General features: G+C 63.1%; 3 protein-coding genes across 10 annotated transcripts; all 3 read right to left on the bottom strand.

The window, feature by feature from the left end:
• Positions 1–86: 86 nt before the first annotated feature.
• On the bottom strand, positions 87–2302 carry LOC134558495 (protein shisa-like-1). The gene is made up of 3 exons (XM_063412409.1): positions 1425–2302; positions 528–741; positions 87–335 (listed from the first exon to the last, which is right to left on the bottom strand). Exons 1-3 carry the CDS (start codon positions 1489–1491, stop codon positions 116–118), a joined length of 501 nt encoding a protein of 166 aa, XP_063268479.1. The 5' UTR covers positions 1492–2302; the 3' UTR covers positions 87–115.
• A 137-nt stretch (positions 2303–2439) lies between these two features.
• MAN2A2 (mannosidase alpha class 2A member 2) lies at positions 2440–10795 on the bottom strand. Of its 2 annotated transcripts, XM_063412408.1 has the most exons (23): positions 10261–10795; positions 9825–10079; positions 9574–9718; positions 9310–9481; positions 8625–8752; positions 8323–8496; positions 7838–8024; positions 7577–7754; positions 7233–7435; positions 6807–6989; positions 6501–6615; positions 6275–6342; positions 5945–6110; positions 5459–5695; positions 5242–5364; positions 5036–5150; positions 4812–4945; positions 4563–4704; positions 4243–4376; positions 3894–3971; positions 3418–3612; positions 3219–3329; positions 2440–3061 (listed from the first exon to the last, which is right to left on the bottom strand). In XM_063412408.1, the coding sequence occupies exons 1-23, from the start codon at positions 10390–10392 to the stop codon at positions 2909–2911; spliced, it is 3528 nt and encodes a 1175-aa protein (XP_063268478.1). In that variant the 5' UTR covers positions 10393–10795; the 3' UTR covers positions 2440–2908. The 2 variants fall into 2 exon arrangements, with proteins under 2 accessions (XP_063268478.1, XP_063268477.1); XM_063412407.1 differs by lacking the exon at positions 3894–3971 and having other exon boundaries at positions 10261–10793.
• A 405-nt stretch (positions 10796–11200) lies between these two features.
• FES (FES proto-oncogene, tyrosine kinase) lies at positions 11201–17073 on the bottom strand. 7 transcript variants are annotated; one of them, XM_063412245.1, is made up of 19 exons: positions 16936–17073; positions 15973–16134; positions 15712–15885; positions 15547–15643; positions 15003–15186; positions 14760–14897; positions 14530–14649; positions 14331–14453; positions 14077–14263; positions 13918–13995; positions 13488–13697; positions 13269–13391; positions 13031–13084; positions 12791–12909; positions 12512–12606; positions 12297–12420; positions 12028–12185; positions 11707–11829; positions 11201–11562 (listed from the first exon to the last, which is right to left on the bottom strand). In XM_063412245.1, the coding sequence occupies exons 1-19, from the start codon at positions 17056–17058 to the stop codon at positions 11420–11422; spliced, it is 2535 nt and encodes an 844-aa protein (XP_063268315.1). In that variant the 5' UTR covers positions 17059–17073; the 3' UTR covers positions 11201–11419. The 7 variants fall into 7 exon arrangements, 6 of the variants coding, with proteins under 6 accessions (XP_063268315.1, XP_063268310.1, XP_063268312.1 ...); XM_063412240.1 differs by having other exon boundaries at positions 15973–16220; positions 16936–17072; XM_063412242.1 differs by having other exon boundaries at positions 13488–13643; positions 15973–16220; positions 16936–17072.
• Between the last annotated feature and the right edge of the window lie 1575 nt (positions 17074–18648).

Here is an 18648-nt window from a genome sequence, read left to right as displayed (position 1 = left end):
ATCCCCCGTACTTAACCCCAGGATGAGAGTGACCCCCCCCACCCGCCATGTCCCGCGGCACCCCGGGGTGCAAGTCCCCCCTGTGTGCACCCCCTGCCCAGCCCGTGGCCGCCCCTCAGCAGCCCCGGCTGGGCCGTATCAGTCTGGCGGCACCGTGGGAAGGCCGGGTGCCGGCCAGGTGACCCCTCGAGGCTCCACGGGGCACACGACAGGCACAGGGCAGCAGGTGGCGGAGGTGGCACCGTCGGGACCAGTAGAAGTGGCAGAGGTCGATGGCCATAAGCAGGAGGACAAGGAGCCCATAGAGCCCCACGAAAGGCAGAGCCAGCGGGTTCCTGCAGGGTGGGGCACTTCAGGAGGGGGCAGCCATGACCCTCCCATGGCGCAATGGTACTGGGGAGCCCACTGTGGTCTCCAAAGGACACCACAGCCCTTCTCCCAGCAACCACGAGAAGCCCCTGGGGATGTGCCAGGAGCCCCAAGGGCTCCCCGTCCTCATCAGCATAGCTGGTTGCAGCCCTGCTCACCGGAGTAGACCAGGGCTTGCCAGGCTGGAGAGGTTCACTCCAGTGAGGGCTTCCAGGGCCAGTTGAGAGCAGCAGGACTTGAGAGCGCCTGGGCTGGGCTGGCAACAGTAGCGGTGGCCGGGGGGGTCTGTCAGCCGCGGGCAGTAGAAGCCAGGGTGGGAGCGGCCATCAGGGCCCAGGTAGCCCTCGCAGAGGTGCAGGTTCTGCACTGAGACTGCAGCGGGGAGCAGGGGATTGGAGAGGGCTGGGAACAACGGGGACCACGGACACTGTGCAGTGCCTGTAGGACAGGCTGCCAGCTCCTGCGAGATTGTCTTTGCCGTGATGCAGCAGAGTAGAGCCCTGCCAGTGCCAGCAGGGCTGGGCTGGCCTGGGCTGAGTGCTCACTAGTCCCAAGGAGCCTGGCTAAGGGGGCACAGGGGGTCCCTGCTCAGCTCTCGGAGTGGGCTACACCCCACGAGGCAGCAGTGGCTGAGCAGAGCTCCCCTTCTGGTGGCCACGGCCCTATGTACGCTGTGACCTCCAGTGCTCATTAGAGCCTCCACAAGGGCAAACATGGGCAAGGGCAGTGGTGGTGACAGAAAGGAGGGGAAAGCCCCCAGGACATCAGGTCAGCCCCCATCCCACATGCTGAACCTCCTCCCTATTCCCCATCACCCCACAAGGACAGCACTTAGACCCCTTAGACCCCATAGATGTGCTGCAGTGGGAGCAACCCCAGCACCACCACACCTGGGCCACCATCCCCAGTATGGAGCACCCCCTCTCACTGCAGATCACTGACTCCCAGCACAGACCCCCCAGCCTCCGTTCTGGGCTGTCAGGGAGCAACCCTCAAGGGACAAGACCCCATCAGGGACAGTTCAGGGAACAGAAGGGGCAAGAATGGGGCTGTACCTGTCCCAAGGATGCTGGGGAACAGAGCTGTGATAAGGAGCAGCTGGAGCAGGTGCCCATCCAGCATCTTCACGGCTAACCCTGGGCAGAGGCAGTTCTGGCTCCCGTGGAGGCAGAAACCACAGCCCCTCCTGCTCCCGCCTCCATCGCAGCCTCCACCAAGAGCCGCTCAGAGCCATTAGAGCCTCCTGCACTCGCTCTGTCCACAGGGATCGGGGTGGAGGCGGGAGCATTAGTAATGAGCTTCTGGGGCCAGGAGGAGGATGGCAGGCTCCTTTCCCAGCTGGATGCAAGGCACCAGCTGCTGCATCCAGGCCTCAGCAGGGCACCTGGGCCCATCCTGGGAGTCCCTGAAAGGGCGGTGGACCAGGCCAGGGCATAGGGCAAGCACTGCAAGGTGCTGAGCTTCCAGAGGCCAGGCCCATGGGATGCAGATGTGCTGGGCGTTGTGCAGGAATCATGGAATCCCAGAATCATTTAGGTTGGAAAAGACCTCTAAGCTCATCCAGTCCAACCCAACCAAGCCAGAGTTGAGGGAGTTCCCCACCTCACCCAGTCCTTCCCAATGCCCTCCCTGCTGGCACTTGTTGGCAGTAAGTAGCCCCTGGGGGGCAGGAAGCATGGCATGTGGTTCCCACAGCAACCAGGAGGATGCTCTGGTGACATGGTGTCATTAGCTGGGACTCAACCACTGCAGCTCCAGCAGAGTGGACTGCCAGGCTCACTCTGCAAAGGGGCTAAAGGTTCTGGATTTGGGAGAGGCACTCCCATGCTTCACCCAGGCATTGCTGCCTGCACAAGGAACTGACTCCTGTCCCAGTGGCTCCAGCCCAGCCCCAGGCACTGCCTGCCCTCACGTACAGCTGGGCCTGCCATGCCTCTCACAGGTGCCTGGGGTTCCTGGCCAGATCTTCAAGCTGGCCTCCGCCTGCCTCGGAGTGCTGCCCTGTCTCCCCAACAGCGCACCCTTCCCGCTCCCCTGAGTGAGAGCCACAAACCACACATAGACCAAGGCCCTTGGAAACAGCCTTGTTTCCTATGAGCTCCAAGAGAGCTCAGTCCCAAGTCCACAGCACTTCCTCAGGCAGCTGCCCAGCACCACCACCACCAGTGTTCCTGGCCTCCCCTTGCTGCCCCGCATGAGCCCCTGCCCCAGCCGTCAGGGTGGCCACGCTCCTGGGCAGCCTGCCTGTGACAGGGCAGCAGTGTCTGTCCCACCAGCAGCAGAGCCCAGCCCGCTGCCCTGCCCAGCCACACTCGGCCCATCCGGCGCCGTGTCCAGCAGTGTCTGGTCCAGCCCTGCCACAGCAGTTCATTCCAAAATCTATCTGAGAACATGGAACTAATAAATTAGAAAGTGACAGCAGCAGCCTCTGCCAGTCTGGCCCCTCCTGCCCACCACAATACTGCTGGCCCCGCTCCACTGCTGCTCCACTGGTGCTGCTCCTGTGCTGTCCAGCCACTCCTCTCCTCTCCTCTCAACACTACCCCAGGCGGATGCGGAACGTGGCGATTTCCATGGGGTCCAGGTGGATGTTGGTGCTGTTGGAGGCTGTGCCCAGCGGGTACATCAGTGTCAGTGAGGTGGCCTGCAGAGAGCCCAGCTCCAGCCCCTGGAACAGGCCTCCCAGAGCCAGCTGGGGAGAGACGAGGAAGAAGAGGGGAGACCCAGGTGAGGATACGATGCCTGAGGCTGCACTACGTCCAGGACAGCCTGACATGTTCCATGACTGCCATGCCAAGGTCCCAGCCCAGCTCTGACCCAGTGGAGGTGTGGGGGCAGCCTGGCCCTACCTTGCCCTGGCTGGTGGTGCAGTTGAAGCCCAGGTTCTTAGCCTTCAGGCTGCAGTCAAAGCCTTTGCGGTGCAGGATCAGTGCTGCCTCAGCTGATGGTAGTGAGTCATCCTGCAGGGAGCTGGAGCGTGAGGCACAGCTCTGGGGACAGCAGGGGCAAGTCCCCACAGAGTCCCACCGCCCCTGGGTCGTGGCTCACCTCTGCCTGCAGCATCCGCAGGTTGAGGATGTGGAAGTCGCAAGGAACGGTGGTGGCAAGGGGCACAAAGGAGCGCAGGGCTGGCAGGGCTGGCTTCTCCAGCGCCACCGGCATGACCAAGGCCTCAGCATTCAGGTGCATGGAGGTGATGTGGCTCAGCAGGGAGGGGAAGCTGATGGGGCGCTCATCCTGCACCTGCCAAGCAGCACATGGGTCAAGCGTGGGCCCAGGAAGCCAGGCAGAGCCTGGGCAAGGCCCACAGAGCCCTCATTCCAACAGTGCCTCGAGACCAGGCACCTGCCAGCACAGTGCACACAGAGCTGCCCCTGCCCAGGCAGTCCCCTCTCCCCAGCACACAAACAGGATCCTGGCTAGCTGATGGTCAGGCTACAGACCTGCTACAAGGCTGGCTAGACTAGTGGCTAGCAGCTAGTGCACAAGACAGGGAGAGACAGCAGGGCCAGGCTGGCCATTACCTCAGGGCTGCCAGTCCTGGTGCCAGAGAAGCTCAAGGCTTTAAACATGGAGACCAGTTTGGAAAAGAAGCCGGAGCTCTGAATGGGTGGCACAGCACACGCAGAGGGCAGCGAGGGGATGGGACAAGAACACTGTGATTATGAGAGCAATGTGGCTCCACAGGGACAGACCCCACTGCACGTCCTGCTCTCCCCATGCCCCCTGCTCCAGGCCCATCTCTGCCCAGTGCCAGCATGGGATAAGAGGGACACTGCATCCCACCACGTGTGGCTTTCTGCAAACATCTCCACCCTGCTCCATCCCAAGGCAGGGCTGGGCTCTCCCGTCCTGCTGCCTCACAGCCAGCACCTTGTTGGCAGTGCTGCGGCGCTCCAGGAGGAGCCGGAACCGGTTGCAGGTAAGCTTGTTGTCCTTCAGCCCCTGGCCCAGGCCCCGGTTGTCATCCTGCATGAGACGCCGGTCCAGGATCACCTCCAGCTGGCCTGCGGAGAGCGAGTCCCTGCAGCCCAGGCTTTACCAGATGCCAGCCACACCCCACAGCACAGAGTCCCCGGAGCCAGCAGGACCAGGGCACCCTGTCCAGCCTGCAGATCCCTCCTCCCCTGCTTCCCTTGGGGAGGACAGCTCTAGCTCCACAGCAGGTCCCCCAGGCACAGACCCCAGCTCACCACTGTGGAGGCTGGAGACCCCCAGGGCCTGGGCCGTGAGCAGTGTCAGGCGGCTCTGCGTGTCCTGAATGTAGGCCATGGTGGGCATTGGGTAGAAGTTGGCCTGCAGTGGCAGCTTCCGCTGGTACCTGCGGGGCTGGATCTGCCAAGGAACAGAGATCAGTGGCCAGAGGTGGCTCTTACAGGGCCTGGTGCCAGAGCACCGTCCCCCTGTGGGCAGCTGCTGTCCCTCCCCGGCCTGCTGCATACCTGGAAACCATTGAGGTCCGTGAAGAAGGTGTCATCACTCTCAATGTCAGTGCTGAAGCGCAGGGCCAGCTCCTTGTTGATGTGGTCACGGATGTCCACCAGGCAGGACACATCCAGGGACAGGCCCTCCACTCCTGTGGATGGGCAGTGAGAGACTGAGCCCCACGGGCAGCATTGCCACACACACATATTGTGTGACACATAGCACAGCCTCAAGATCTCACCTGGCACATTGTACAGCCGCACCACGGTCTGGACATGCTGGTAGTAGCTGGCAACCTCTGAGAAGAGGGGTCCCTCTGTCACCCGCACCACTGGGGGGTCCTTGGGAGCGTAGGGCTGGGGAGAGGGATAGCTGCGCTGAGGCTGCTGCCTGAGAACAGTCCTGTGGGCACAGCTGTCAGCTGGCTTTCAGGGGTGGACCCTGTACCTTGGCCTCGCCGTCAGGCAGGAAGAGATAGGCCCCACTTTTGTCCTTGGAGGTCCTGGTACCGTAGATGAGAAATTCACTGCTCACCCTGTGCCCCTGCTCCTCCCCCTCTTGGCGGAGGCTCTGCGGGTGTGGACCGGCACAGCAGTAAGTGCATGAAGCAGTGGGATGTATCCCTCCCCTCCTCCACCCACGCCTGGCAGAGCCCTGCACTCACCTGCAACAGGCCCGTGCGCCCCAAGAAGCAGGCCTGCAGGTGCTGGTTCTCCAGGCAGAAGTCGTCAGCAGCAGCCGGGAAGATGTGCAGGGGCACAGCCTTGGGCTTACGCACGGGCACGTCCCGGCCATGTAGGTAGAGGCGCGTGGAGGACTTTGGCGTGGCATGGCCATCCAAGGACTTCTGCAGCTGCAGCACGCGCAGCCCCAGTGCGGGCAGGCGGGCCAGGACAGACACCTGCAGGCAGCGTGGGGACCTGAGCCAGCTCCTCACGTCTGGGGAACGGCTGGGGGTCAGTGGGGCAAAGACCCCGCTCAGCACTGCGGGGCCTCTGCTGAGGAGGGACATGCATGGAGACCTGGGGGTTCGACAGCTGTGGGACCTCGTGTTGTGGGGCAGGGATAGAGCAGGGCTGCCAGTGTGTCCTGGAAGTGTACGGGATGGGAGGCTGGCACACATTGGCTGTGGGTGTGGAGCACCCCATACCTGGTAGACATCAGGCACCACATCAGTGGCAGAGTTCCACATTGCACTGAGCTGGGAGGGCAGGGGCTGCCCCTCCTCGGAGAGCACACGCACGTGCGGGGAGTCCACCAGCACCGGCACCACGCTCAGGCGCTCCTGCTCCAGCGGGTTGAACACCACCAGGAACCTGTGGGGGGTAACACAGGGATGGCATCTCAGCCTCACAGCATCTAGATGTCCCAGGCCCCACACCACCTACAGATCCATGGCACCTACCCACAGCTTCACACGTACTCCCTCACTGCCTCCCCAGAGTCCCACAAGTCCCCAGAGCAAGGCAGGAGGTCCTACCGAGGTGAGGTGTCCAGTTTGATCACTGTCTTCTCTGGGAGAGAGTCCTGGCTGGAGCGTGTCTCATCCTGAGGAGAAGGAGTGCACCCAACCCTCATTCCAGCTGGGTCCAGGGACATGGGCACAAGCCTAGGGCCTTTTCCTGGCCTCTGCAGCACAGAGTTGCTCCCGGGAAAATGGGGACAGTGTGCCAGAGTGCAGGGAGGCAGGGGCTGGTGCTGCTCACCATGCCAAGGAACGGTGCAGCCGGGTCATGGCGGTATGTGTCCTTGTCCCCCAGCACAAGGTAGTGTGCAGCATTGATGATGACATGCTTGAGGTTGGTGAGGGAGTGGAGCAGCCTGGGCAGAGGCAGAGTGAGCAGCCTGGGACCATCACCACCATCTGCCCCAGGATTGCCCCAACACCCTCTACATCTCTTCAGAGGGAGGACCTCCCCACAGCATCCCCATACCCAGCCATTCCCCCAGCCCTGAGCCCACCAGCCCCGCTCTGAGACAGTCTCTCAGGGTGCCCTGGCCCTCACACGCACCGGACTCCATAGTCCACGGCCACAGCCTCCTTGGCGGTGCCGGCGATGGCATCGTGGTGCTGGAAGAGGCCCAGGTTGCGGCGAGCGTTGCTCAGGAGGGCGTAGTCAGAGAGTGGGTACCTGCCATCAGCGCTGGCACGGCGGGCATGGGCGAGTGCCAGGCTATACAGGATCTCTGCCCCCCTGCACAGAGTCACTGAGGGTCACTGAGGGTCCCTGCCCTGGTGATATAATACTGGGGGGGCTGGCCTGGGAGTGGGGTGGCAAAGGCACACACTGCCCTGAGACCGGGTGAGGGTTTGGCACTGTGTGTTGGCAGCTGGCGCAGACAAGGAGCTGTCGAGCTCCTGGATACTGCCCAGCCACCCCTCACCCATGCCCCCCACACACCTCCGGTGCCCCAGGGACCAGCCCACCGCCCCTCACCGGAGGTGGGCCTCCAGCACCCGGTCCAGGCTCTTGTAGAACGGCCGGGAGGTGAAGTATCCTGTCCAGTAGTGATCCTCCCGGTCCGCATACGAGAAGAAATCCCCAGTCAAAACTGGGAAGCCGGGTGGCCTCATCCCTGGCACAATGCCCACTTTCTTGTACAGCGCATCAAAGTAGTCAGAGAGCGTGCCAAACTGTGCCTGCAAGACAGCATGTGCAGCCCTGAGCCGGGGCTCCTGCAGTGGGGGTTCTTTCCACCCCTCACAGAACTGTTCACCCCTCCAACTGTACTCTGCCGTGGCCTCCTGCTGCCTCTGTCCCACAGAGCTCTCCACGCGTACCTGGACATGGAGGTCAGGCCGGGAGTTGAGAAAGTCAAAGATGCGCTGGTAGTTGAGGAACTGGGCGTCCCACTCCTGTGGCTTGTCATAGCGGAAGTCATCTCCCAGGGGCACCAGCAGCACCTTGCTGCGGTACAGCTTGGACTTCTTGCGGTACTGGTCCAGCAGCAGCTGGGCTCTGTGTGGGGGCCAGGCCATGAGGCTGGTCCCTGATGGCCCACAAGGCTGGGGATCGCGTGCCCCTGCCCCGGCCGCACTCACCGCTCTGCCACGTTTGCGTCGGTGATGGCGCGTGGAGGCACCTTCCAGGGGCAGTTGATCCGGCCTCCAGGCAAGCGCTTGAAGTCAAACTGGCAGCAGATCTTGGGGTCCGGGCCACAGGTGTGGGGCACATCGTAGCTGTAGAAGGGCATCATGTGGCAGAAGATGTCGGTGCTGCTGTCTGGATCTGTGGGACCGAGGACAGGTGAGCACCAGCAATGGCTCTCCCTTGCCTGCCCTGAGCAGGGGGCTCCAAAGACAGAGGTCCGACAGAGCAGACCTCAGAGCTCAGAGGGCACAGTAGCCTCCCCCAGTGTTGCTGGACAGGGGACCAGGTGGAAAGTCACCCTGAGGCTGTCCCACAGGGCAGATACATCACCTCCCAGCACTTGGCTCATCTGCACAGAAAAGCGGCAGGTGGCCATTCTCTGCTGCCACCTGCCCCACAAGGCCCCCTCTGCAGTCCCCTCCCGGCAAACCCTCACCCCACGTCTGTCTCCACATAAACTCCAGGTTCTGGGTGGCAGCAAAGTGCTTCTTGATGGCGTAGTGCACGCGCTGGATGAGCATGCCCGTCAGGTTGGAGCGCTTCAGCAGATAGGGCATGGTGGAGCTGTACCCGAAGGGGTCTACGGCCCAGCCTGACCGCGGTGTCACACCTGGGGGCACAGAGACCTGTCAGCCCCATGCCGCACCGGCAGCACCTCCTGTGAGGAGGGTCCTGTCAGGACCTGCAGGCCTGCAGTGCATTAGGCAGGCCCCCAGTCAGCATCTGCCCAGCTCTCACCGATGTTCTTCTCCAGCCACTGGTGCCCCTCGATTAGCTGGTCAATCATGGCGAAGTAGTGGGAATTGGCCTCATCAGCCATCACCCAGCCACCTGTCACCATCTCCAGCTGCCCATTACCCACCAGCCTGTGAGGGGGACACCCACAATGTGACCAGAGCCTTACACAGCCACACATCCATTGCAGAGTCCCCCTGCCCTGAGCCACCTACCTGCAGCCACCACTGCTACTCCCCCCTTGTCATGCTGTCCCCACACAGAGTCGTTCCTCCGCAGCCCAATGCCAGCCAGAGCCCATTCCCACACACACTCCACTGTGTCCTCCATCCCCAATGCTCTTAGGGCAGGGGGCAGACAAGCAGCCCTGTCTCACCACACAGTCCTTCTCTCCAGGTCTCCCACCCTTCCATGGGTGCCCTGGGCCTTGCACACAAGCTCCCCAGCCCAGTCAGCACAGGGCAAGATCTGTCTCCCGCACCTCTCACCCCACATGGCAGAGGCTCTGACATCTGATGGCACTGGGAGGCTGCTGGCAGTTTGAGGGCATCCCATGCTAAGCAGTGCAGGCCCCATGGCCACTGCACTGCAGCCCAGGCAGCCTTCCCTGGGCGCTTCCCTCACACACCCTATGCTCCCAGCCTGCCTGGGAGCTACGTGGGCAGTGGGGCCAGGTGGGCAGCCCTACCTGCGCACAGCAGCCCGCTTCTGGGCACTGATGTTGTCCCACCACTTGGCAAAGAAGGAGATCTCTGACCAGATGAAGCGCCGGCGCGGGTCCTCCTGCATCTTCAGCACCATGCTGTTGAGGATGTGCTGCGTCTGGTCGTAGTAGTACTTGTCGAAAGTCTTGATCCAGCCTGGCAGCACAGGTGGGGGTCACTGCGGCGGCCCCAGGCTTCCCTGCCAGCACTGCAGGGTAGCAGGGGCTGGGCCAATCCCTGCTTCTCACCTGGGTCATTGTGGGAGTGCGGCACCACAAACACCTGTAGGGGCTCCGTGTCCCACTCATTGGGCTCGTAGGTGATGTCAAAGCCCTGCTTCCAGACACCGCCATCCTGGTTGTCAAACGGCAGCAGGGAGTACACAGCCAGCATCTGTGAGTAGGAGACAGGACTGAGAGACCCCTGAAAGAGTAGAGCCAGGACTCCATGGATGCCCAGGTGTGGACACCTCACACTAGCAGAGCCACCAGTCCCTCACCTGCAGGTCTGGGCTCTGTCCTTTGCCCCCCAGAGCAAACTGGCAGTCTTGTGGGGACACAGAGAGGAAACTTGGGCGACTCTCAGGGGGGAGCACCCAGGAGCCGTTCAGGGGCTGTTGGGGCAATGCTGGCTGCCCCTCCGCATGGGCTGTCAGCTCCAGCACTGAGTCCTTAATGTGGCTGATGATCTCATGGTTCTCCTCCAGCAGCTGCTCCAGCTGTTCGATCCGGTTCTGCAGCACCGAGATCTGGCTCTGGGGGCACAGAGGCCACAGCACGGGCCAGGAGGTCACCCACAGCTGTGGGGAGCCAGCCTTGGCCCTGGCACCTTAATGCCCAGAGGCCAGGGCTGGCTCCCCATGAATTTCTCTGGTTGAATGTCCCTGTTTGCCATCCCAGGATCTCTCTCACTCACCCCAGATCCTCCAAACTCACCCTGGGGAAGTTGCCCCCACTCTGGTGTCGTGTGGGGTCATGCTGTACCCGGTCCAGCATCAAGTAGAGGGAGAACACGGCCACGCAGAAGATGGCAGCTCCACACACTGTCACCTGCTTCTTCAGCTTCATCCCGAAGGGATGCAGGGACTCACCTGCGCCGGGGCGGGGGGGGAGCCAGGTCGGACGGCGCAGCCCCTCACCGCGGCCTCCTGCCTCCTCCTCCAAGAGCCCTCACCGCGTCCTACTTGGCTTAATCCGATGCGGGATATTTATATCTGCTGATGCAGCCGGGCCGGGGCCGGAGAGGCCGCGCGGCCCCGCAGAGCTGGGCCGCACCCGGGGCCGCCGCGCTGAGCCCCGCGGGCCCGGCCCGGGGAGGGACGGGAAAGGCCGGGCCAGCACCGACGGTGACACCGCCGGCACGCCGCTCCTGCCCTGGGCCGCTCGGCAGGCCGGCCCGGGGCCTCACATCGCCCGCCCGGGCCGCGGGATGCAGCAGGCCCGGCCAGGCCCCGCCCAGCGCTCCGCCCGCGGGGCCGGGCCTCGAGGGGGCGGCACCGCCCGCGCCCCGGAGCGGCACCCGCAGCCCCGCAGCCGGGGCGAGAGGCACAGCCCGGTACCCCGTCCCAGTGTGCCCCATCCCGGTTGTGCCCCATCCGGCTGTCCCATCCTGGTACCCTGTCCGTGATCCCTGTCCCGGTGCCCTGTCCCAGGGTCCCGTTCCAGCCCTCTGTCCTAGTGCCCTGTCTCAGTCGTCTCCATGCCAGCTCCGTATCGAAGTGTGCCCCCTCCTAGTACTTCATCTTGGTACCCCATGCCACAGGTGCACCGTGTGCCCTGTCACGGTGCATCATTGCAGTGCCCCACGGCAGCATCTCGTCCCAGCGCCATGTCCCAGTGCCCCATCCCAGCGCCGTACGAGCCCGTGTCCCCTCGCAGCTCGTAGACGCACAGCTGCAGAGTTCGTGTGTTTATTGTACAAGATGAAGTTGGGCAGGAGCTGTGGGTGCCATGTCCCACCCCAGGGCATGCAGGAGCCACTGGCCTGGGGCTCAGGCACCACACAGCCACCCTGCAGTACCCACTGCCCAGACGGGGCTCTGCTGTGCCCCCAAGCACTGCGTTGGAACGGATCCAGGACACCTGGTACTCCCTGTCACCGGTGCCTCTTGCGGATGGCAACGAGATCCTGGTGGATGGTGCTGAAGCTGGGCCGCTTGTGGGGGTCATACTCCCAGCAGCGCTGCATCAACTGGTACACCTCCTCAGGGCACTGCTCAGGAGGGTCCAGCCGCATACCTGGGGCAACAGGGATGGTGACATGCATCACCGGCCCCTCACCCCCCACAACCCCGTCTGGCCCATCCCATGGGCACAGCTCCACAGTGCTGGACCCACAGCTCATGGTGACTCTCAGGAGCCAGCCCCAGCTGTGTTCCCTACCATTCTCCACTGCCTCCCGTGTCTGCTGGTTGCTGAGGTTGGCATAGGGGACGGCACCCAGGCTGAAGGCTTCCCACAGCAGGATCCCAAAGCTCCAGACATCACTCTCTGAGCTGTATCGGCCTGGGGACAGGACAAATGGTGTTGGCAGAGGACACCCATGTCGCCACTGCCCAGCTGTGCCCATGCTCCTGAGGGCTGCGGTGCACAGGGTCTCTGCCTCCCACCCCAGGACCAGGCACGTGGGAGTGGGAAAGTGCCAGACTCCTGGCTCCCAGATAAGCTGCAGAGTGCCAGGCCATACCCAGCTCCATCCTGTACCATAATTAAGTGCTTCAGGGGCCGTCCACTTGACAGGGATTTGCTTCATCCCCCCTGTGGCGGCATAGATGCCATCCTCCTCCTCCCGTGACATCCCAAAATCACTGATCTTCAGGGTGTTCCTCTCCGTCACCAGGCAGTTGCGAGCAGCCAGGTCCCTGAGACAGCCCCAAGCAATCAGCCGTGTGCCCAGCTGTCCCTGGGGCTCCACCTGGCACAGGATGGGGTGGTGAGGATTCCAGGGCTCCCCCTGTCCTGCCGGGGCCCACCTGTGGATGCAGTGCTTGCTCTCCAGGTACTCCATGCCGGCAGCAGCATTCTCCGTCATCTTGACCAGCTCCTTCACGCGGAGGTGGGGGCCCTCACTGCGCAGGAAGGTCAGGAAGTCCCCCCCTGTGCCCAGATTGCAGAGGCGGTGGGTGCCTAGGCACACCTGACAGGGTCACCCATGGGTGCGGGGGACCACAGGGCTGGGGCCGCTCACCCTGCACCAGCTCCATGACAATGTAAATGGGCTGTTTCTGCGTGCAGACGCCGATGAGCCGCACGATGTTCGGGTGCCTATACTGCTTGAGAATCCTGTGGGGACAAGGATGGGCACTGTGAGTGTAGGGGGGCCTGGATGCCCTGGGGACACATCCCCGGGGCACTCTGCCCAGCCAGTCCGGGGCCACCCTCAGCATGAGGGTGCTGCATCTCAGCAGGATCAAACAGCTCCAAGAATGGGCAGATGTGACAGGAGAAGCCCAATGGCCACACGGACCTGGCTTCCTGCAGGAACTTGGCCTTGAGCTCAGGTGGAAGGGTTTCCCGGCAGGATTTCACAGCAACAGGGGTGTTGTCAGCACGCAGGCGTCCGCTGAACACCTCCCCAAAGTTACCCTTCCAAGACACAGGTGCATCAGGTTCAGCTCACCATGTGGCCCAAGGCAACCCTTGTCCTCCTGCAGACCCTGTGGGGACAGCCCTGCCCTCCTGCAGACCCCATAGCACCCCATCTCACCCGACCAATGCATTCCCCCAGCAGCACGTCCTCGTGGTTGAGCACCCATTTGTCCTGCAGCAAACAGACACCAGTGAGCTGCCCCTGGCCCACATATCCCTGCAGCTGCCTCTCAGGCAGAGCACCAGGTCCAAGTTCCCCTGTCTAGCTGGAGAAGCATGTCTGTGGCTCTCAGCCCAGCCATCGACAGGAGACAGGGCTGGGCAGAGCTCATCCTCCTCCCCACTGCCTGTATCACCTTGGGCACAGCCCTGGCCAGCACAATGCCACTCTTGCGGGTGATGGGCTGCTGGCTCTGCAGGAGGTGCTGGATGAGCAGTGGAATGGTGGGAAAGCTGTCACCCTCCAGCCGAAACATGTTCTGCAGGGAAGGAGGCCAAGAGGTTGTGATGGGCAGGAACCTGCGCCTGCCCATGCAAGGCCACCCCAGCCATCCTCCCTGCTTGTGGTCACTCACACTGACAGCCTGGATGATGAAGTGCCGGGGCTGCCCCTCCCACAGCACGCTGAGCACATACTCCTGCTTGCCCTGGCTCTCCCGCACCAGGAAGTCCCCACTGCAGGTCAGCAGCTCCTGCACCTCCGAACGTGGGATGGCCCCGTGGTACCAGACCTGCTGGCACAGCGGCTTCTGCACATCTGGGATTAGGGGCACAGGGGGCGGCAGCTGGAAGGAGACAAGGTGAGCCCAGCCATACACACTGCTGAGTGCTCCTGAGTGCTGGAGGTGGGGCAGCAGCAGTGTCTGGAAGCTGTGCCCAGCACAGATGGGAGGAGAAACTGGAGGTGCTGAAGCAAGGTGGGCTGTGTAGCCAGAAAGGAGAGGACAGGCTCAGCAAGGCAGCTGGGTGGAGAGCAGGGTGGCTGGAGGCCACCGAGGGACTCACCGAGTACTTTGGGCTGAAGATGCCCGTGATGTGGTTCTTGAGGGTCTCCAGTGCACTGGCCCCACTCCGCTCCTGCTCCTGGAAGAAGGCATGGGCTATGCATCAGCTGTGCACCCCATCCCTGCAGCTTCCAGAGCACAGGAGGTGAGACTGACTCACCGTGGAGGAGATGGACTGCCGATCCTCTGGCAGAGCTAGGGCGGGCAGGGCATCCCTGACGTCCAGCTCTGCTAGCTTCCTGGCCAGCAGGTCCCGCTGCACCTGCAGCTTGGCCTGGGCACAGAGGCAGCCCTCGAGTTGCTGCAGTGCTTCATGCAGCCCCTGCCGCCTGCCCAGCAAGTGCACCCTGGGGAGGGGACAGGGCAGTCAGCACCCGCTGCACTGGTCCCTCACCCCCCTCTGCTGCACCTCACCGCTCCCCTGGGCTCCGGTGCTGCTCCTCATCACGGATCTCTGCCTTCAGCTCCCGCGTCTGCTGCTCCTTGATACTCACGGCCTCTGTGGCGGCCACCAACTCCTCCTCAACTGATGTCAGGCTGCAAGAGACATGTGCCAGCAGCAGGCTTAGTCCCTGCCCCTCACCTGCTCCTGCCCACGGCTAGTCCCACTCACCAGTGCTGGACACTTTCGAGGGTCAGCTCATTCAGCTGCAGCTCCCCCGGCACCAGGTTTTCTGTGTCCTCCAGCAGGCTCTCATCAAAGGACACAGCTGGTGGTGCCTCAGATTCGTACCTGTGGGCACCCAGCACAGCTCTGCCTCCACGTGCCCTGTGCTGGCCGCTGCCACCTAATGGCAGCAGGGCCATACCTGGCAGAGAGGCTGTGACTGTGTGGACTCATACTGGTGGTTCTGGATGAAGCTGCTGTACTCAGTGGCAGGGTCAATGGCCTGGATGGCACTAGCAATCTCCTGGTGTATGGCCAACATATCCTCCTGTACCAGGCTGCTGATGCTGCAGTACTCCCTGAGGATCTCCTTTCTGTGGGAGCACTGCTGGTTCAGGGGGGCCATGGGGGTGCCCAGGGGTTGGATGTGGGGTGGCAGCAGGGCACACGATGGGCAGCGGGGTAGTCAGGGCTCTTACAGGACGAGGACCATCTCCTGCTGCAGACTGTAGAGGGACTGATGCAGGCTGGGCAGCACCCGCTGGTAGTGGTGCTGGTGGTGCAATGCAGCCGCCTGTACAGCCAGCACATACTGGTTGTGCAGGGCATGGAGCTTCCAGAGGCTGCGCACATACTTCTCCTTTGCCTTGTCCCGCTCTTTGTCTGTGGAGAGAGGCTGTGGAAAACCCCAACTGCCAGCACATCACCTGTCCCAGCATCGAGGAAGGGTCAGAGGGTGAGAGGGCTGGGAGAAGGTCCCGGGGCAGGCAGGGGGAGCAAGCTGGGGATGGTTATACTGTGACACAGAGATGCTCCAGACCCACAGCGTGGTGTCCCAAGGCCCCCAGACTTCTGCCTGGTTTCTTGGGAGCCACGCTGGGCTCTAATCTGTGCTGTTCCCCCCAGAACCCCCACCCACTCCAGGCTGGACTGTAGTTTTCAGAGAGTGCGGGGTGTTCCAGCCATCCTTGACGCATGAGGGAATCCAGGAGGTCACAAAGGGGACAGGGGCCAGGCTGGCACCTTTGCTGGCCTCCTGGTACTTGCGCTTGGCCTGGGCGCTGTCACGTGCCAGGCTGCGGTACTGTGCCTTCAGCTTCTCCATCTCCTGCTGCGTCGTCTGGAGAGGGACACGGTCAGGGAGTGGGTCCAGCACACTCTCTGGTTCCCCTGCTGGCTCCAACATACCCGGCTGTACTCCTGGCTGAGCTGCTGCCACCGCTCGCTGAAGGCCTTGCGCAGCTGCTGCTTGTCGCGGATGAGCAGGCCCAGCTTGGCCAGCGGCCCCGCTGCCAGTTCCTCTGCGTGCCGCCGCAGGATCTGGCTCAGCGTCTCTGTCCGGCGCACCAGCACCCACCAGGACTGCAAGGAAGGGACGGCGCGGAGATGGCATCCTCCAGCCCCTCACTGGGCTCTGCAGGGCACAGTCCTACTCGGGGGCATCCCTACCTTCTCGATCTGACCACCTTGGTCGCCATGGAGCTGCCAAGTGCCCTCCTGCTTTTCCAGCTGGGAGAACATGTGGTGCAGCATCCCTGCATACTCCCGGTCACTCTTGGCCCGCTGTGACATCCACTTCTTCATCAGCTCCAGGAGGCGCAGCTCCCCATCCTGCAGCTGCAGCAGTGCACTGTGCCCCCGTGGGCACCACAGCTCTGGCCCAAAGCCCATGGCACCTCTGTCTAGCCAGGGGAAGTCTGCGGGGCACCAGGACAGCCTGAGCTACGGCTGTTGCCCTGCACTGCCTGCACCAGTGGCCGGGCCCCTTTGCATTTCACACCCTCCTGTCCCTTCATCCGGTCTTTGCAGCAGAGACGACCCTCCCCGCCCACTGCAAACAGCCTTGCAAAGCATATTCAAAGCAGCAGGGTGAGTGGTCCAAGACCTGTGGGAGCTGGGACCTGTGGAGATGGTGCTGGGAGGGAGGAAGTGTGGAGCCATACACAGCAGTGTCACCTCTGTCATGCACAGGGCTTCTCCCCAAGGGCAGCACGGCCGCATCCCCCACCCCAGGCAGGCACCAGCCCCTCCTCTCTGGCAGATCCAGTCCTGTCCTGCCCATTGGCACTGTCACCCCTGTGCCCACAGTGGGAGCTCCCAGGGCCAGGACACTGGTGGGAAGCCAGCAGAAGCAGAGGAGGGTGCTGAGCCCCAGAGAAAGGTGCTGAACCTGGACACATCCCACCACACAGGACTCCAGTAAGGCCACTGGGAGCCAAACTGATCCCAGTGGCAGTCCCCGGGTGCCCTGCCCTGAAGCAAGAGTGCAGCAGGAGAGCGCTGGGGCACCTCCCTGTGCAGGGCAGGATGTCCCCTGGCACAACTTCACCAAGACCCAACCCCCCCAGCCCTACAAAGGAGTCCCCCTCTCTCTGCTAGTACCCCCACCAGGGCACGGTCCTTCCAACCTACGTTTGTTGCTAGGTCTTTGTTGTGAGGCTGCTGCTGGCGTCCTGCTGGAGCCGGGACTGGCGCGGTCTGGACCTGGTGCAGCTCTGGCTGCTGGGGAGGAACAGGAAACCCAGTGCTGACCATACAGCCATTGCGAGATTTCCTGCACTTCCTCCCCTCCCTGCCAGTCCCTGCGCCAGCAGCCGACACCAGCACACAGTTCTGCTGCAGCTGGGCTGTTCCCAGCCCCACCACCCCTCCCAGCTGTCTCCCACCAGGGCCTGACACCACCAGGTCCAGCCCTGTATACCTAGGGCTCCACTGCTCCTGTGGAGCCTTCACTCAGCACCAGTCCCACCCAGCACCAGCCCCCTCAGGCATGCCTGGTCCTGCCTGACTCCTAGCCCGGCTCCATGTCCCTGTGTCTCCAAGAGACTGCAGGACCTGGGGGGTCCAGAGGACTCTGTGCAGCCCCACTGAAGGGTGGCCACCCTGTCACTATCCCCAAGCCCGGCCCTTGGGACCCTGAAAGGCTGCAGGACAGAGCATTCCCTGATGGACACCCACAGCGCCATGCCCCAGCCCTTGTGGCCAGCTTCATCCACAGAGCTAGGACCACACTCCCTGTGGCAGCACTGGGCACCTGCCCTTCAAAGGGCTCCACTGGTGCCACTGTGGCACTGCTCAGCCCTGGCAGCTGCATCACACACAGGGCCAGCTGCCACCACCGCCAGTGCCCAGTGGCACAGCCCAGGCCAGCTCTACTCAGCTCAGCCTAGCCACTTGCCTGGGTGTTTTGGCCTGAGCCCTCTCCTGTGACCGGCAGGGAAGCTCCGGTGCCAGAGGAGATTCAATGTCACCTGCAGGACACTGTCAGGCCAACTCCATTTTTAGAGGAAGTCAGGCAAAAAGCGTATCGGGGGGAGTTTTGCTGACTCGCCTTCCCATAGCGGAGCAATGGGGGGCGGCCACGCCCTGGAGCAGCTCCAAGGTAGGGGCTGCCACCGTCCGGCTTCTCCCACCACCACCATCCCTTCAGCATCCCCCCAGGCAGCGTGGGTCCCCTCCCTGCCCGCGCCAGGCTGCTCCTGGGTGGTCAGGCTGGGCGGCTCCGCATCTGACCGCAAGTGCAACAGCTCTCTTTGGAAACCCCGACTGCTGCCCGGCCCCAACCGCGCCTGCTGAGAAGAGGAAGAGCAGTGAGCACGCTGCGGGCCGTGCGTGCCACAGGGACCTCGCTGCTGACCACAGGAAGCCGCTGCCGCCCCAGACACAGCGGGGCCGAGGGACTCCGCAGAGAGGAGCTGCCTCTGTGACGGAGCACAGGCTCCTTTGTGGGGACTGGGAGCCCGTGGGGAGCTCGGTGAGGGGCTGTGTCTGCAGTTTGGCCACAGCACGAGTGGGTCCCAGGTCCAGCCTGGCGTGCTCTGGCTGCCGCCGAGTGGTGCTAGACAGAGGGGCTGCAGCTGGGCCCCAGGCTGTGGTGAAGGGACTGAGCCTACGTGCTGTGGGAAAGGGTCCTCAGGCTTTTCACCTGCGCACATGCACGCACGTACAGGCAGTTTCTGATTTAGCTGCCCTCGATGCACGTCCCCATAAACAGCTGCTTCCCCTAGCTCAGGTGAGGGACATTCCCTGACTGTCCCCACCACATTTCCTGCCCAGCAGCGGGTACCGCCCACAGCCAGGGAAGGGCAGTCCCTGGCCCTGGGGGAAGGTCTGCAGGCAGGGCTC

This window comes from Prinia subflava, chromosome 15 (assembly GCF_021018805.1).
Source record: "Prinia subflava isolate CZ2003 ecotype Zambia chromosome 15, Cam_Psub_1.2, whole genome shotgun sequence".
NCBI classification, from domain to species: domain Eukaryota; kingdom Metazoa; phylum Chordata; class Aves; order Passeriformes; family Cisticolidae; genus Prinia; species Prinia subflava.
The sequence above is the reverse complement of the archived record's forward strand: the minus strand, read 5'-3'. Positions and strand labels throughout refer to the sequence as shown.